A 16,616-nucleotide genomic window follows, 5' to 3' on the forward strand; every position below is an offset into this window, starting at 1 on the left:
CCGATCGCTCGGCCTCAGCGCGCGCAAATATTCCTCCTTCGCCGACACTCGCTAATCTGGTTAATCAATTATAATCTGACCTACGCAGGGGGCGCTGAAACGACACGCCGCTAATCCAGCCTGTCAGAGGAGGGAGGGGTTAACAGGCCCGCTCAGAGGTCAGCTGACTGAGTTTCTATCAGGAAACGCTTGACAACAGCGACAGACAGCTGATCTGACTCTTCGTTCATGTGTTCATTTAACCGATGTGACTTAAAGGGAAATGAACCCCACAGACGCTGAAACAACAACCTGCTGGTAGCTTGAAGGTGAAATTAAGGATGAACGTGCACAAGGTTAATGTCAGCAATGCAAAAGAAGAGAAACTTTCATGGAAAAGGTGAGAAAAAGAGAAAAGCATGAGGAGGAGAAGCTGCAGCTGATCCCTAATCCAGGCAGATCTCTGCCTCCAGACCAGCACCTTCTGATCTGCCACCTGCTCCAGGTGAACGCTGTTCGCAGCTCCGTGAGATCTTCTTCATCTGATGCGTCCACTGAGCCACATTATCCCGAACTTTAGCTCAGAGTTCATCTATTTATGCTTTAAAGTGAGCGTAAAACATCAGCTCAGGGTCTGCTTTCCCTCCTGCCTTTACGTGAGGCAGCGTGAGGCCGTGGACTGCTGCGGCGCTGACAGGTGAGGCAGTGAGGTGGAGGCTGTGAATGAACCAACTGACTGCAGAAACGCTGATTTTTTCAATGAAATTGATGAAGAAACTGTATTTAATGCAGATCGCTCACACTGACGCCCAATCGGCTTATAGAGGTCACACCACCCTGATCCAGCGGATCGGATCAGAGCATCTGATGTTGAAGGCAACGTGCAGCCTCAGCGTGTAAAAATCCTAAAATCTAACATCTGACGTGTCCTGATGCTCAAAAACAGACAGGAACAAATCAAAATAACAGCACCTACGTGACGCACTTCCTTCCTTTGTGAAGTAAAAAAAAAAAAGAAATGATGAAACGAATCTGCAACCGCACACGCGCCTGCATGCACCTGAGCGCGGCTGCATACCTGCACCCACACACACAGGCAGCAGCATCCATCAGCATCTGAAACATGGAGCCGATCTGCGTGGAAGGCTGGGGGCTGGGGGCTGGGGGCTGGGGGCTGGGGGCTGGGGGAGAGCCCTCTGAGCCCTGTGTGTGTTTTCCCCTCATAGGAAGCCGGAGTACATCAAAGCAGGCTCATTAAATACAGAAATATACAGGCAGAAGCCGTGTGTGTGTGTGTGTGTGTGTGTGTGTGTGTGTGTGTGTGTGTGTGTGTGTGTGTGTGTGTGTGTGTGTGTGTGTGTGTGTGTGTGTGTGTGAGAGTGGGGAAAACATAAAGAGGAATAAAGTAAAGGACTGAGATGGAGTGAGGAGGGAGGACGAGAAGATGGAGACCAGAGTTTTATTGTGATGACTCAGAGTCCTACTTAGAAGAGTCTTGACTCTGATGAATCATGTGGCTGAATATCAAACTGAGGATGAGAGCGCATGTGAGGGCACACACACACTGTACACACACACACACACACACACACACACACACACACACACACACACACACACACACACACACACACACACACACACACACACACACACACACACACACACACACACACACACACACTGGATGCCGGACTTACAGCCCGAGGTCACATCTGAACCGTTGAATCTGCTGGCTGAGTCCAGGCCACCAAACAGGAGTCACGAGACGGAGCTGTCAGCCAATGGGCTTTCAGAGACACATAAGCTTCTCACGCAGTGCAGAGAAGGACGCTAAAGGACGGTTCGCGGCGTTAACCGCCACTCTGGCACGCATCCAAACGGTCGACGGAGCGGCGGCGGGCCACGTCTGCATCACAGCACAGGCCGCTTCAGTCAGCTCAGATCTCTGGGTTTGATTCGTTCGGCCTGACGCTGAACGTTAAAGGATCAGCTCACCTGAACCACGGGAACAGACGTGTGCTGCTCTTTTATTTGGCAAAGCTTCCACACTCATGTCTCCTGAGGCCTCTGTCTCAGAGTGGATGTGAATCTTTGACTCCTGCATCCCGCCTCGCCGTGACTCCTCTTCCAGGACGGGCGAAGCGCCCTCCGACCTCCGGACGAAGCCGCAGCAAGTGAATAAACATGCTTTTCTTAATTCGGCTCAGCCGACAGTTTGTTGTTGAATTAGCACTGAAGCACCTCCTGAAAGAGCTAGCGTTAGCCTTTGGTGGATGCTAGCATCTGGGATCAACTGTATCTGACTGCTGATTGGTTATCAAGCTAACACAGCTCCTCGAAACACCTCAGGGGAACCAGGGTGAGCTACACCTCCGAACTCATTCAGCCCCGTCACCTCCACCCTGCAGGCCTCCCCCACCAGCCCTGTCCCCTCTCTCTGTCCTCCGTCCCTCAGACGGTCCGTCTCCAGAGTCTCTGCTGAGCTTTGCTTTTAAAAGCTGCATCATCGCCGTGTACACGGGAAGACACAACATGTTCCTGGTTGCTAAGCGACAGTTGCCATGTGATACCGGGGGGGTTGGGGGGGGTGGATCATACCATTCATCATTAAACGGGGACTTCATTTGACACTGAGCTCTTGCTTTTTGTCAATGAGCTGCTTCGCCTAAATCTCACCCCGTCTCCTGATTCTCCCGCGGCAGCCATCTTGAAGGGTTTCGGTCTCATGCCGTGATTGGACGGCGGGCGGTGTCGCGCTTGTTTTGAGGAGAAAGAGCGTCTCCCTGAGCTCAGGCGTGCTGCTCTTTGTGCACTGTAAATAAATTATTTATAGGAAACGACGCTTCCAGTCTGTTATTTTAAGACTGAACGTCATGTGATGCGTGTGTGTGTGTGTGTGTGTGTGTGTGTGTGTGTACGCACAGCTGCATGTGTGAGACTCCTGACTTGCACTGAGGGGTATTGATCAGTGTTAAAGTGTTAAAGTGAGTAAATAGCTGAGGGGAACTGATGATGATGGAGGCTCTTCTTCATTCCTCCACATTTACAGCCCCCCCCCCCAAAGCTCAGACAGGTCACATGACCGCGTGTGGAGGATAAACTGATATATTCATGTAAAGGTAGCTGGTGGAGACACCCACTGATTTTCTCTTTGTGACATTTCAGAAATTGTCAATAATTGATTTTTTGCCGTTCGGCGGCAGCAGAGGAAGCTGGAACAACGCTGACACGTTACAGCAGTTCATACAGCGAACAGTCGCCTATCAACACATCCAGCAGGTGCAGAGCAGCGCCAGCGTTCATTCAGAGGCCAGTTTCTGACCACCTGATGAATATAAGCACAATATTTCCTTTCCACCAGCTCCAGATAAATGCATGTTTCTTTAGCTGCCGTGGCTAACGCTGTGTGTGGTTCGGTGCTGGGCGGGGGGCGAACAGCAGGTTAATCAGCGCTGCAGGCTGCTGCTGCTGGAGGTGAGGCTGATGAGCCGTCAGGTGGGTTTGGCATCATCAGCGACACCTTTCACCTCAACATGGAGTCACTTCACCCACTGCTCATATGAACATAGTGAATAGTGCAGATTTAAACATGCAGAAAGTCTGAACTTGCACCCAGTTTTCCAGTCTGATGAGGTCTGATGTGCAGATCATTGAGGGAGAGAAACCTTCTGTCACGGTGCACATCGTCCCCTCTCACAGGAGTAACAGCAGCTTATAAAACAAACGAACGGACATCTACGTCCAGAGGAGGCTGGGAGGTCCTGAGCTGCAGCCGGATGAGGGGCTCAGTCAGAACACACGTTCAGATCATTTCAGTCTCTGCTGATAGAAAAACGAGCTGATCCTGACGGGACTGACCTCAGAAACTCGTCAGGAAGCTCAGATGTTTGGCTGTTTGGTGTCAAACGCCACAGCTGAAGCCCCCGCTGCAGGTGACCCTTCATCACACACCTGCTTCAACGAGCACGCATAAAGCCAACACGCACATACGAACTACACACACGCAAAGACACACGAGCCGTCTGTCGAAGCTGCGCTGGGCCGACGGGACGCTTTCTTCTCCGTTATGTTTCCTCAATGTGATTTTAAGTCTGCTTCATCACTCCCACAGCATTATATCATATTTACCGAGACACTTCCTCTGGTGGGTTTTCATTGAAACTCTGAAAACAGGAAATGTAATAGCTGCAGGCCAACTTCTGTCTATACGACGCAAAGTCTCAGGACGGCTGGGAAGCTGAGCAGCTCACGATGCCTCGGCTTCGGTTTGCTGAGGCAGACGTCGGGTCGCGGTCGGCCGCCTGACCTCAGAGCGACCTTGAGTCAAACATCTGCACTGCGATGAGCCTCCTGGAAGATGAAGGTGTGGCGTGCGGCTGGTCGAGCTGCCAACTGCATCCTGAGGCTGAATCATTCCAGATCCAGCTGTTTTCACAAACAGCTGGGGGCTGCAGGTTTGAGCCAACAGAGCCAAAGCGGAGGTAAATAATGAACGTGATGAGGACTATTTCCAGCGGCGGACGTGCAGGACGGTGTGTGTGGGACTGAGTCAGGATAAACTACAGCGTGTGTCAGCCAGAGCAGCTCATCAGCAGAGCTCAGAGCAGTCACACGTCAGGCTTTAGAGACACATGCACAACTTTGCTTTGTCTTTTCATTCAAAGACAGAGACGTCGAACATTTCCAGCCCTTTCCGGTTCTGGAAAACATGAGGTCTTCTGAGGTCTGATCCGAGGGAACGCGAGCTTGTTTCATGCTGCACATCTCTCCTCTTAGACAGGAGTACCATCACTGTATAATGCAAAAATGAGCCGACGTCTGCGGTTAATAATGCAGTATTCTCATGAGCACACACCAATGATTAGAGGAGGAGACGTTTTAAACATTTGTTCATGTACTCGGAGTAAAACGTCGGTTTGGCTGAGAATCAACAGCGCAGCTAAAAGCAGCGCAGCGTTTCTTTAACAAGCCAACAACCTGCCTCTGCTGGCCTTCTAACCCTCCGGTCAGCCACGCCGCCGCCCGCCAAACCGGCTCCCTGGGCAGGCGTAACTGGGTCAAGGGCAATAATGGCTGTAATCCCATCAGGAGCACGGAAACGACCTGATGCCAGCGCTGAGGCGAGGTGGCATGTTTGTATTTTCAGCTGGTTTACGATTACTCGTCTCCACTCGGATAATTCTGTCCACAAAAAACACAAAAAATGATGCAACCTGGAATCCAAATCTGAAAATGAGGTCAGACAGCAACAAACGCAAAGTGGGAAACCAGACGTTTGACAGTCTGCTGGTGTCCCTGATCTCAAACAGCAGCTTTTCTCTTCTATATTTAACTGCATTCGAAGGCTTTCTGCCTGCAGGATGACAGACAGCGAGCGCACAGACAAAGTGACATTTCAAAAGACGCATTTTTGCATATTTTTGGCCAAATCTACGAGGAAAATGGCTTTTGAATAGAGCGCAGGTACCTTTCACAGTCGTACGGATCATTTCAGGCACCAGATAAGCATCACATGTATAAATGTTTTCAAAATGCAGATGTTAGACGTCAGAGGATGGAAGTCCGCTTCAGCCCGTGTGTGCATAGACAGTCCTGCAGAAATTTTACATTTCGGCTCATAATTTGCATTGCATCTTCATTTTTTTGACATTTTAGGTTATGAAAAGATCCCTAAGATTAGATTAAACACACCTCACACACCGCTGAGGACTAATGTCTGTGTGGTTTACGTCTTAAGCTTCTAATGTTATCATATCTGGCCTAAACACACAAGCTTTTATTCCAGAAACCAAAGACCTGAGACAGCGAGCCGCCTGCTGCACGGCGATGAGAGAGCCCCCCCCCCCCCCCCCGCCCGCCGCCCCCGCCCTCTCAGAGCGTTTGAGAAAGAAATGGTGAGGACTGCCTGTGCTAGTTCACTGCACAGCTGACAGTTGTGTGCTGTGCTGCAGCCCTCAGAGAGATGCAGGGAGGCAGAGATCTGACAGAAGGACTACACACACACACACACACACACACACACACACACACACACACACACACACACACACACACACACACACACACACACACACACACACACACACACACCTGGGGGCACAGGGAGGCAGATGCATTTGCATGTTACACTGGTCACACATCCTTTCTTGGCCAAAGTTGTGTGTTATATAAGAAAGTAAGTGCTTTACTCCATCTACCTCCACTGCACACACACACACACACACACACACACACACACACACACACACACACACACTCTTGCATGCACAGACACACAAACAGAAGACACACACAGGATGCTAACATGTGCATGTTATGTGGAGTTAGCAGCAGCGCTCTCCTCTAACAGCAGCGTCACTGCTCCTCGCAGCTCCGCTCAGCTGCAGACCTCCTCCGGTCCTCGTCGACGCCGTGGGGCTCAGCGCCGTCCACGGCTGGGACTCAAACACTGACGGGGAGCTGGGTGGAAGCTTGAGGAGAGCAGTACTGTTCACTTTGGGAGAGCAGTCAGGGTGCATCTCTGCAGGAGTTCATGGAGTGGTCAGCGATGGATTCATCAGCGCGGCTGATGATTCGTTTTGGATCTGGTTTCAGTTTAATCACTGAAGCTCAGACACCAACAAATCTCCCACTGAGGCTTTTGTCTCTCTTTGTTCTTTCAGCTTCGTGCAGAACATTTAGGTCACAGCAGGTTTTCCATCTCCAGCAGGCGACTGTTGCTTTCGCAGGAAGTCAAACGTCGCCGGCCTCAGATCATACCGGCTGTAAATAACGAACGATGAAGCTGAAGGTTTCGGCCAAAAGGCCTGAACGAAGCTTCGTCGTCTGGTTCATGATCTGCCTGCGAGCTGCACCTGGCCAAGGTTCACCTGAGAGGAGCACGACCTTCCAGTTCAACTTTCATTCATATCAGATCAATAACTGAAGCTGATCAGCTGGTGAGTCAGCAGCTCAGACCTGAACAAACAGCTTCAACGCTGGCTTTAATGTTGAAGAGACGCTGCAGAGAGCCGGCTGGACGGACGTTATCAGATGTGATCACACATAAAGAGCTGAAATATTAATGGATGGCTGAAGTGTCAAACATCCGACGCTTCCAGCCTCTAAACTGTGACGATTCGCTGCTTCTCTTTGTCATTTTCACTGAATACGTTTATTTTTTAAACAACCGGTCCCACAAAAAAAAAGGACTGTGAAGACACCACTGATGGTTTCAAGAGCGAGAAATGAATCGACTGATGATTAACCAAAACAAATGCACAGATTGATCAGTGATCGATCAGCTGCACCTTCAGACGTGTCGACTGAGAAGAGCGGAAATGTAGAAAGTTGGATTTAATGTGCTGATCAGCAGGTTTCTTGTGTTTGTTATGTTTTAATGCGACCAGCTGATCATTTTTGCCTCTTAATCTCTCAAACGCCGGCCTGAAAAGTCAGCCTCCGTCAGGCTCCATTATTATTATTATTTTGGTCGAAGTCTAAAATGTTTTGCTCACATTTCCAGACAAAGAAGATGAAGCAGAGGAAATATTACTTCACGCTGTGTAATGGATCTAACCTTTTCAACAGGTAATTCAGCCTTTTGGAAATGACTGAGGGCAGCAGGAGGAAAGCCTGAACGCTCCTGCTGACGGTGGATCAGCAGGAGCGTTCAGGCCGACCGAGGAGCTCTGGGACGGTTCTGAATATGTTCAACCAAAGAGAAACACCGATTTCACCAGCGTGCTGACCGACTGCGAGCAAACATGGCGGTCAGGTGTCTGTTTGGGGCTTCACTTCCTCAGACGGTTTGAGAGGCGGCTGCACACACTCCTCCTCATCAGATATAATCAAAGAAGCTGCTGAGGACTGAGGACTGCAGCTGAACCACTGAGAAACAAACATCAAAACTGTTTAAAAGACAAGAAGAAGAAGTGAGGTCTTCAGCTGCATCTGTCAAAAAAACTGAACCCGTCCTTCACGTCTGTGGACAGACGAGTGAAAACAGACAGAAGACAGATTCTCTGAAGCCTGATTCATGCGTCAATCAATCAATTAAATCAAATCAATAACGTCCTGAACGCTGAGAGCAGCACGGAGGCTTTGCATGAGGTGGACAGGGAGCAGAGGAAATGAGCCACCCTGTCCCGCCAGCGAGGAGACAATCCCGAAGGACATCGCGCAATTATGATGGCCGACCACTTACTGCGGCCGCGGGGAGCAGCTGCAGCCGCGGCACACGAGCTGTGCGTCATCACAGTCACCTCCGACCCGACCCGGTTTCTGACCTCAAACAGGTGACGAGGACATCACTAACGGGTCGTCAGAGGCCTCGTCTCATCGACTCGTCTCACTCACTCAGAGTCGATGAGCGGCGCTGAAGCACGGTGGCGATTGATGGGACGATGAGAGCGCCCACTTAAACACATTTAGGCAAATGGTTTGATTGGTCGTGTGTGAGCGCAGAATGCATGCGTGCCTCCTCGTGCCGGGCTGCGCGAGGCGATGAAAGATTGATGCTCAGCCGGCCCTAAATCATGCATGCAAATGGAAATGTTCCGCTAATGTACAGGAGGAAGGACACGGGGCACATGTTTGCTCTCGCGGACAGAAAAACAGATGTTCGAACACACACACGCACACACGCACACACACACACGCACACAATTTTACTATAACTTAATGTCGGCCAGGTACTTTGAAATAAACTGCAGGATGATAAAAGCTCGTTAATAAACAAGCGTCCATTTATCATCTGTCTGCCTCTTCGTCTCTGTTCCTGTCCTTCAAGCCATGACCTGAAAATCATCCAGTCCACCCTGTGAGGACGCTCCAGGTAGCACAAAGCCTTTAGAAGATAAGAACGCATCACGGGAGGAGTGACGGCGCTCTGTGTGGAAGGAAATCCATCGTCCGAACACGTGATGGACGCGTGAAGATGGAGACTTTACCTGTCAGCAAACACGACTCTGACTGGCAGCTGAACGCTGCAGCTCACCTGGCGGGACCATAAAGAGACGATACACCACGGCTGACAGGCTGCCACGGCAACCCCATCACCAGGATAACCACGGGAGGATGGAGGAAACACCTGCACCAACCAACAGACGCTCACTTTGTAGTTCTTGTTTCTAGAATCTTCCCTTTGAATCATTAGCTTGGTCGCAGAGTCGAGTTTGTTTTTTAAGACTTAAACGGACCACCAGCAGCTGCTTTAATGGTCTCTATGTTTGGTCTTCATTCAGTCGCCGTCTCTGATTTGAGATTTGGTTTATTTTGACATGTTTCACTAACAAAGACTGCCTGTGACACAATCTGAGGAGACAATCACCTGTCAAACGTGTCGCTGTCACCATCTGCGTATCAGAGGAACGGGCCTCAGATCTTTGATCGTTCTGCTTGTGAAAAACGTGCTTTGCGGTAGCAGTTTACGTCACTGCTAACGTTTTCAGCCATGCGTGCGAAAGTCAGAGTCTGAACCAACACAACCCAAAGAGGACTTGGTGCCGAAAAGAGGGAATAGGAACTCCATTGTTTGTCACTGGTTTGGATTTAAAAAGGCAGACACCGACCAAAAAATGGTAATCTGCAAAACATGCCGGCAACAAGTCGTCACTAGCGACTCAAACACGTCTAATCTTTTCTATCACTTAAAGACACGGCATGAAGAACAGTGCAGAGACAGACTACTAAAGTTAAACCACGAAGTGATGAAACTGATTGCACTACCAGATATTTTTGAATGGTATTTGTCCATTTGATATTTGTGTTTTATTTATTTATTTTATTTTGAATTGTTTTTTAATTGTCTAGTAACTAAACAGAAAATAGAAACAAAAAGAGGGACTCTGGCACTAAAAAGACTTTTATTGTTTTTAATTGTATAAAATATGTGTTTTATAAATAAAAGGAGAAAAGATCAGAGGAATTGGCATTCATTTCATGTGTGTATATATATAATTTTAAGTGAAAATACTATATCGGGATATATATCGTTATCGGGATATAAAATGACCTATATCACGATATATATTTTTGTCCATATCGCACAGCACTAAATACAGTTTTTCTTCACACCTCTCCAGCACATTTTTCTTTTACATTTCTTATGTACATAAATATCAAGAGTCATCACCAGTCCAACAGGGCATCACATCACTGAAAACGGTCCATTAGGAGCACGCGACAGGTGAGACAGGTGAGAGTAAGTGACACCAAATCAAAATCAGGCTGGACTGAAACAGGAAGTGCTGTCTGCCAAACGTGAGCTGTGCCCGTTTCTCTGTCCTCCATCATATCTGTGCGTCTCTCCCTGGCATTGCAGCAGCAGGAGGTGATGATTGACACCTTAAAGGAGAGCTCTGCTGTGTTGTTGGGTGGAGGAATGCCAACGAATGCTGCTGAGCTGCACCTCCAGGATGGTCCAACTCAAACGCAGCCGCAGCGATCCTTTAAGGTCACCGTTGGAGAGGATTGCTCGATAAATATTTTGAGTGAAACTGCAGAACAAGGTCAAAATAAAAAGCACGGCGATCGGAAGAGCCGGATATTCTGACGCTCATTAGAGAAGCTGAGCTGTGGACGGCTAGCTGCAGCAGCTAGAGGCCGTGCAGCTGTGAATGTGTCAAGCCCGTCGATGCAGCTTGTAAACACGTCGGCTCTGCGATGCATCTGCAGCCTCGACTTCAGACGGATGAGATGATTAAAGGGGTCAACAGAAAACAGATAAAACAAATGAAAGATAAGGAGCGAGAGATACCGAGGCTGAGCTGCAGACACAGAAACACTTCGCTCTCCTCGTGTGATGCTCCGTTCAGCAGAAACACAAAATAAAGCCGTTCCCGGTGCAGCGCTGCTCACAGATGCAGTCGTTACGGAGTCGCAGAAGAGCAGCGAAAAGTGCTGCCAACTCGAATAGACAACATGCTTTTCCCCTCGTTGGCTTTTCTCAGCAGCCGTGATGTGATTTGTGATATGTGAGGGTCCAACAGTGACTGAAATCCCCACAGTCATATTCAGCACATGACACTTCTACCAGTGCTCGAGCGATGCGTAATGACCGGGAAGCATTTCAGCGAGAGGCCGGCATGAGCAAATATTACTGAGTCCAGGCCATCCAGACAAAACACGTCTTTAACACGGAGGCATCTGGAGGGTAAGAGACCCCACAATAACAAGTGTTACAGCTGCTCATCCCACAGGTAAACAGGTTGATTGGTAACAGGTGAGAGTACCATGATTGGGTATGAAAGGCTCAGCTGTTCTGAGGCCAGGGTTCGTCACTGATTGGGATTCGTTTTGGGACTTTTCTGAGCTGTATATCAAACAGTGGTGTACACTGCGATGTTCTCAGACTCAGCCCAGCAGCACCCCTCCTCCTCTGCTGTTTGCATTATTTCACAATCCATTCATAATACAAGAACATAAACTAGAAGAGCACTCAGAGAGCGCAGACCTCCACCAAGGCCAACAGTCCACCCCTCCGTCATTGTCGCTTGTTCCTGTGAAGCGTAAACTTGGAACATTTTATGGGCTCTTCCTTGGTTCAAGCTACGTCCTTCCAGCAAGCTTCATGAAAATCAGACCAGTCATTTTTCCATAATCATGCGGACAAACTAACAAACAAACAAACAAACAAACTGGACTGAAAACATAAAACATGTTTCCTGACTGAGAGGTCAGTTTCAATTCATGACCTGAAGCAACACACGAAGGACGAAGAGTTCTTTTCTTTCCATTACAACTACGAGTAACCATGAATTAATAGATGAACAATAAGTCTCTGTGACACAAAGTCATTATGAGCTTGATTAACGAACTTGTCTCCCTGCGCAGCCTCGACAGAACAGAAACTATGCTTGCCTACTGGGAAATCTGACTTTTACACCAGATGTTTTAAATCCAAGTCGCATAAATCACAACCTGATCAACGATCAATACCCTGGTGTGGAGAGCAAACTGCTCCCGTCCATGCAGCAGGCTGTTTATAGGCCACGCTACGAGCTGGTGCTGAAATGAAGTTAATAAACTGAACAAGTGAGTTAACAGATGAAAAGTAAAACCACTTCATTAAACAACACTGTACCTCTTCAACTCAAACACTATCAAATCCAATTCATCAGCCGTATTAGACCAGAGGAGGTCTCACACACGGACGATGATACTACTTTCAGCCCGGCGTTGGCAAATACTGCCAAGATAAACACAGACTTCTCCTTTTAAACTCCTCTTCTCATCCTCCACCGTTCTCCTGCAGCTTCTGACACTATGACGTCTTTTATTGGAAGTAGAGGTGACAGCTTTGAGTGTGGAAGAACAAATTAGCCAGTCAAATATACGATACTGTCCTGAGTAGATAATGTCAGCTAATTCAACAGACTCCAGGCTGATCTGGCCCGTAAACTGGCTAGCTTCCCATTTTCATATAATTTTATCAGCTAACATTACGAAGCAACAAATGCGAGATCCATGCAGCGTAGCTAGCTGGCTAACCTTAGCTGGTTTGCTTGTTAACATTGTTGGCTAGTTTGCCAAATTACATCACTAGCTAACATGACGCAAGATAGTAACTTGTGTATTCTGACAAAGAATGTTGATTTTAGCAACAAATGAGCAAAGGTGTGAAAATAACGACTGTTTTCCAGCTGATAGCGATGTAAAACTGGGGTTGCCAACATGCTAACTGTAACCTAAGCTTAGCGTAGGTTACAGCTAGCTGTAACTCAGGAGCAGCATGGATCTTGTACTTGCTGCTTTGTAAAATCAGCTGAGAAAGTAATTTGCCATCCAGTTAGCATCATGAAGCTAATGACCCACATAAAATACAGAACATTACAGATGGAGACGATATTCTAAATATGTCTCTGATCTATTTTCCAAGTCTGTCTTTTCACTGCGTCCATCACTGGCCTGCTAAATGAACAGCGAGAGCTGAAAAACTGCGGCTTTTATGAACCTCACCTAGCTAACATCCTCTTCATGTGATGGTCTGCTACACTGCTACATCAACCACAACAAGGACAACCTGCATTAACTGCTCGTCCATGCAGGCCAGCCTCAGCGGCACTGAACACAGGCCTCATGAGTCCCTCTGGACGCTATCCATCGCATAGTGATGTGCAGAAAATGCTTTCCTTCGTCCACAAGTCACCGTCCATATCAGAAGTGGCAGGAGTCGGCCGTCGCTTTAATTGCATGCAAACTGGCAATTTCACAGTAAAGGGCTGCTGAAACGGCTTAAAGTAAAAGGTCTTGTTCAAATGCACTTTAGCATTATGACAAAATCTGGTTCACATAAAAGTGCTCAAAATGAGCCCCAAGAAGATCCCCTGAACTCAGCGCACACACACACACTTTGCTCATGGATGCAGACATTTGGATTCAAACACAAGAGGACACAAATATTTGCTGTGCGTGTTACGTTACAGCTGACACCGTTATCCTGAGCGACTCGACGCAACATCAGAATCAGCCTAACAACACAGAAAACCAACGTGCAATCCAACAACAGCGGCGGAAACCACAAAGCAGAAAAGCAGCTCTTACCTCGATGAGGAAGTCCCCCGTCCTGAGCCCCGCCTGCCATGCCACCCCTCCCTCATCCACCGACTCCAGGTACTGCAGGGCGGGGAAGGCAGGTGTGGGAGTAAACTCCTCGATGGGCGTATCCGCTGCACGGCGAGGAAGGACAGAGGGGGAGAGGATTATAGAGACAGCACAACGACTCGCAGGGACACCTACAAGACGCTATAATGCACACAAAACACGAGACGCTGTCCGAGGAGACATTTGACAATGAAACAGTGACTGGACGGTTCAGTTCATCAATCACAGCTGAAATCAATAACATTACTGATGGCTGCTTTCCATTTCCACCTAAGTGCAGTTAATGTTAACACCTTTTCAAACGTCCTTTTGACATTGATGTCTTCTGTCTGTGTCCGATACAGGACATGGCCTGGGTGCGTTTACCCGAGCTCAGCACAAAGACTTGAAGCAGGGGTCAACGGTAAAGATGCGGCTTCCTAAAGCGTCATGTTTACCTGCCATATCTTACATTATCTAACATATAGAAGCGGGTTTAAAGAAAGCTCTGATCACGTCTGATCGTACAGGCTGGATTAGAGGAGGGACAGACTCCTGGCTGCTGTTGTAATTCAAAGTTGAAGATATAAAGAATTCTTGACAGCTACAAGAGCTCCACCACCACTGGCAGTTAAATCCAACATTAACTGTCATACACTGAGTTCAGTTACTCAAAGATGAATTACACACTTGTGCTTTCACTATAAAAAGGCAACGCAATGGCTGATTTCCTTTATGGCGTGACTCTCTCTTAATGCATCCATGGATCAGCGATGAGGTTAGATGAGGAAACCATCTGGAATAATTAATGCCTCAGAATTACAGGAGGAGAATGCAGCACGAGCTTATGCTTTGGATTTACTTCCTGACCAGCACCAGCTGGACCCGATTAGCATCTCAGCAGTCCTGACCCCAGAGCGGGAAACCAGGTTTGCGAACTGTCACAGCTGAGCAAAAGGTGCCGTTTGAAAGCATCAGTGATGGGCTCACAAGATAACAGCGTGCCATGTGTGAATATGACAGCTCTGGAGTTACCAGAGGCCATTTTTGCTGCTGCTTGACTTTTGATGGAGGCTAACTGTTTCCTGCTGCTTCCCGACTTTGAGCTAAGCTAGGCTTCGCAGACTCAGCAGATATCAATCTCTAAACGAGCATATTTCTCAAAGTGTTAATTTAATCAATCAAGTAATTATGGATTGAAATGAAGAGTGTGTTGCCAGTCCTGCACTTTGAAGGATTTTTCATGAGATATTTAAGAGTCTGTGTACGTTTAAGGATCCATTTGTGTCTGTTTAGGGTATCTGATGAAGGACAGTTTGAAGGAACAGAAGGCTTATTTATTAGAGCTGATATCATTTGACAGTTTTTAATGTCTTAGATTAGGTAACGAGAAGATCTCCAAACTTCTCAAAGGCTCAACACAAAGCAGCCTAAACAAAATACAGTTAAAAATGATGATTTATCTGATGAAGAATGAGCAAATAAAGCCAACCCTCCACACCTGACAGTCGCTGATACTCGGTGCTAGAACTACATTTCAGCTGTTAATTAAAAAGCATTGACGTTAGACACCCAGCCCTTTTGTTCAGGAAGACGAGGTGAAATGTGATGAAGATAATGGAGACAAGGACAAAAATGTGATTGTTTAGGCTGGAAGACACATTGGAAAACCGTGCTACTGATCTCACAGCACCACACATTTAAAAAGAGAAAGTTTCAGTGTGCATGTGCAGACAAACGCAGTTAAACGTTGCTCGTATTAGGGATCTTTGTAATGTTGTGGTTCCCTTAAATTTGTTCCGTTTCGCATCCAGCCTGTACTGTAGTATCACTCCTCTCTCCCCTCACATGGCTCCAGCCCTCCCTCCCTCCCTCCCTCGCTCTCGGGGAGGTTAAAAAAATATTGCGGCTGGGAGAAACCAGTGGTGACAAGTGACACTTCCTATAACTCATCCTCTGGAAGACACGAGCACGTACGAGGCTTTCAGGGGGGGATCTACACGCCTGCGATGACTGCGTTTCTGTAGGTGTCTGCCTGCGAGTGTGACACGGGGATGTTGGCAGAGGAAGAGGAGGAGAGATGGACGGAGAGCAAAAAAAAAAAAAAAAAAAAACAGCAGAAAGGCAGAGAGCAAAAGAGGATGTAAGCTTATGTGACAGCTCGAGCATCAGTGCATGCGCGTGTGTGTGTTAAGCTCGGCTGGGTCAGCTCCCCGGGGTGAAAGCAGAGTGTGTCAGAGCGACGAGAACATTCCTCTTGTTTTTCAAACCAAATCCTTCCTTCCTCTCCCTCCATGTCAGCCTCCCTCTCCGTCTCTGCCTCCCCCTCTTCCTCTCCGTGTCTTCAGAAAACGGGCGCATGGATATACTAAATTTACATCTCCACAGTAACCGTGGCAGACCAATCGAACGGCACCGCACGGTTGTGGAGCGCAACGTGGATTATGACATGGCGAGGATCGTCACAGAAACCGACGCAGCAGCTCAAACTGGCTATTTTTAGAGCCAATCTCGTGGCCTGGTGAAATATCAACCCGCCTGGATCGGCCACTCGCATCGCAGCGGCTCATGACGCTGGGTGCTGCGCGTAGCTGCAGGTGCACGCCAACCACGAATCCAAAGCAGACCTGTTTTTAAACGACGCCTTTCCTCCCTGAACGAGTGATGTCATATTACAGGTGTTCATGTCAGCTCGGACAGGTGGGAAGAACATGTGACGTCAAAATGTGGCCAAGTTTGGGAGGGTTTGCCGTCACCTGCAACCATGACAACAGCACATGCCATCACAATGTATCTGACACCTCTGCTGTGTGTTTGTGTGTCTGTGTGTGCGTGTGTCTTATACGCACAATAAAGTTGCTTTCAAATGCATTTTTAATAGCAGAACTTATTTGCATGTGTTGGCATGGTTGTGTTGGGGGGGGGCACAGCATCACTTCATGCATTCTCTCACACAGGAGCCCTCACACTGATCTCAGATGAGCCAAACAGCACAAACAGCACATGAAATGACACCTGAGTACATGGTGCACACATGCAAACGTGCGCGTTGGTGGTCTCAGAGCAGCTGA

At 48.1% G+C, this 16,616-nt stretch overlaps 1 protein-coding gene across 1 annotated transcript in view; it reads right to left on the minus strand.

Annotated features, from left to right (window-relative positions):
• The window catches only part of shank2a (SH3 and multiple ankyrin repeat domains 2a), a 164,913-nt gene that overhangs the window by 28,688 nt on the left and 119,609 nt on the right, over positions 1-16,616 (minus strand). Inside the window, exon 17 of the mRNA XM_070970007.1 lies at positions 13,507-13,631. Coding sequence (XP_070826108.1) covers positions 13,507-13,631 — 125 coding nt within the window. The remainder of the gene's footprint in view (positions 1-13,506; positions 13,632-16,616) is intronic.

Source organism: Chaetodon trifascialis, chromosome 1 (genome assembly GCF_039877785.1).
Source record: "Chaetodon trifascialis isolate fChaTrf1 chromosome 1, fChaTrf1.hap1, whole genome shotgun sequence".
NCBI lineage: Eukaryota > Metazoa > Chordata > Actinopteri > Chaetodontiformes > Chaetodontidae > Chaetodon > Chaetodon trifascialis.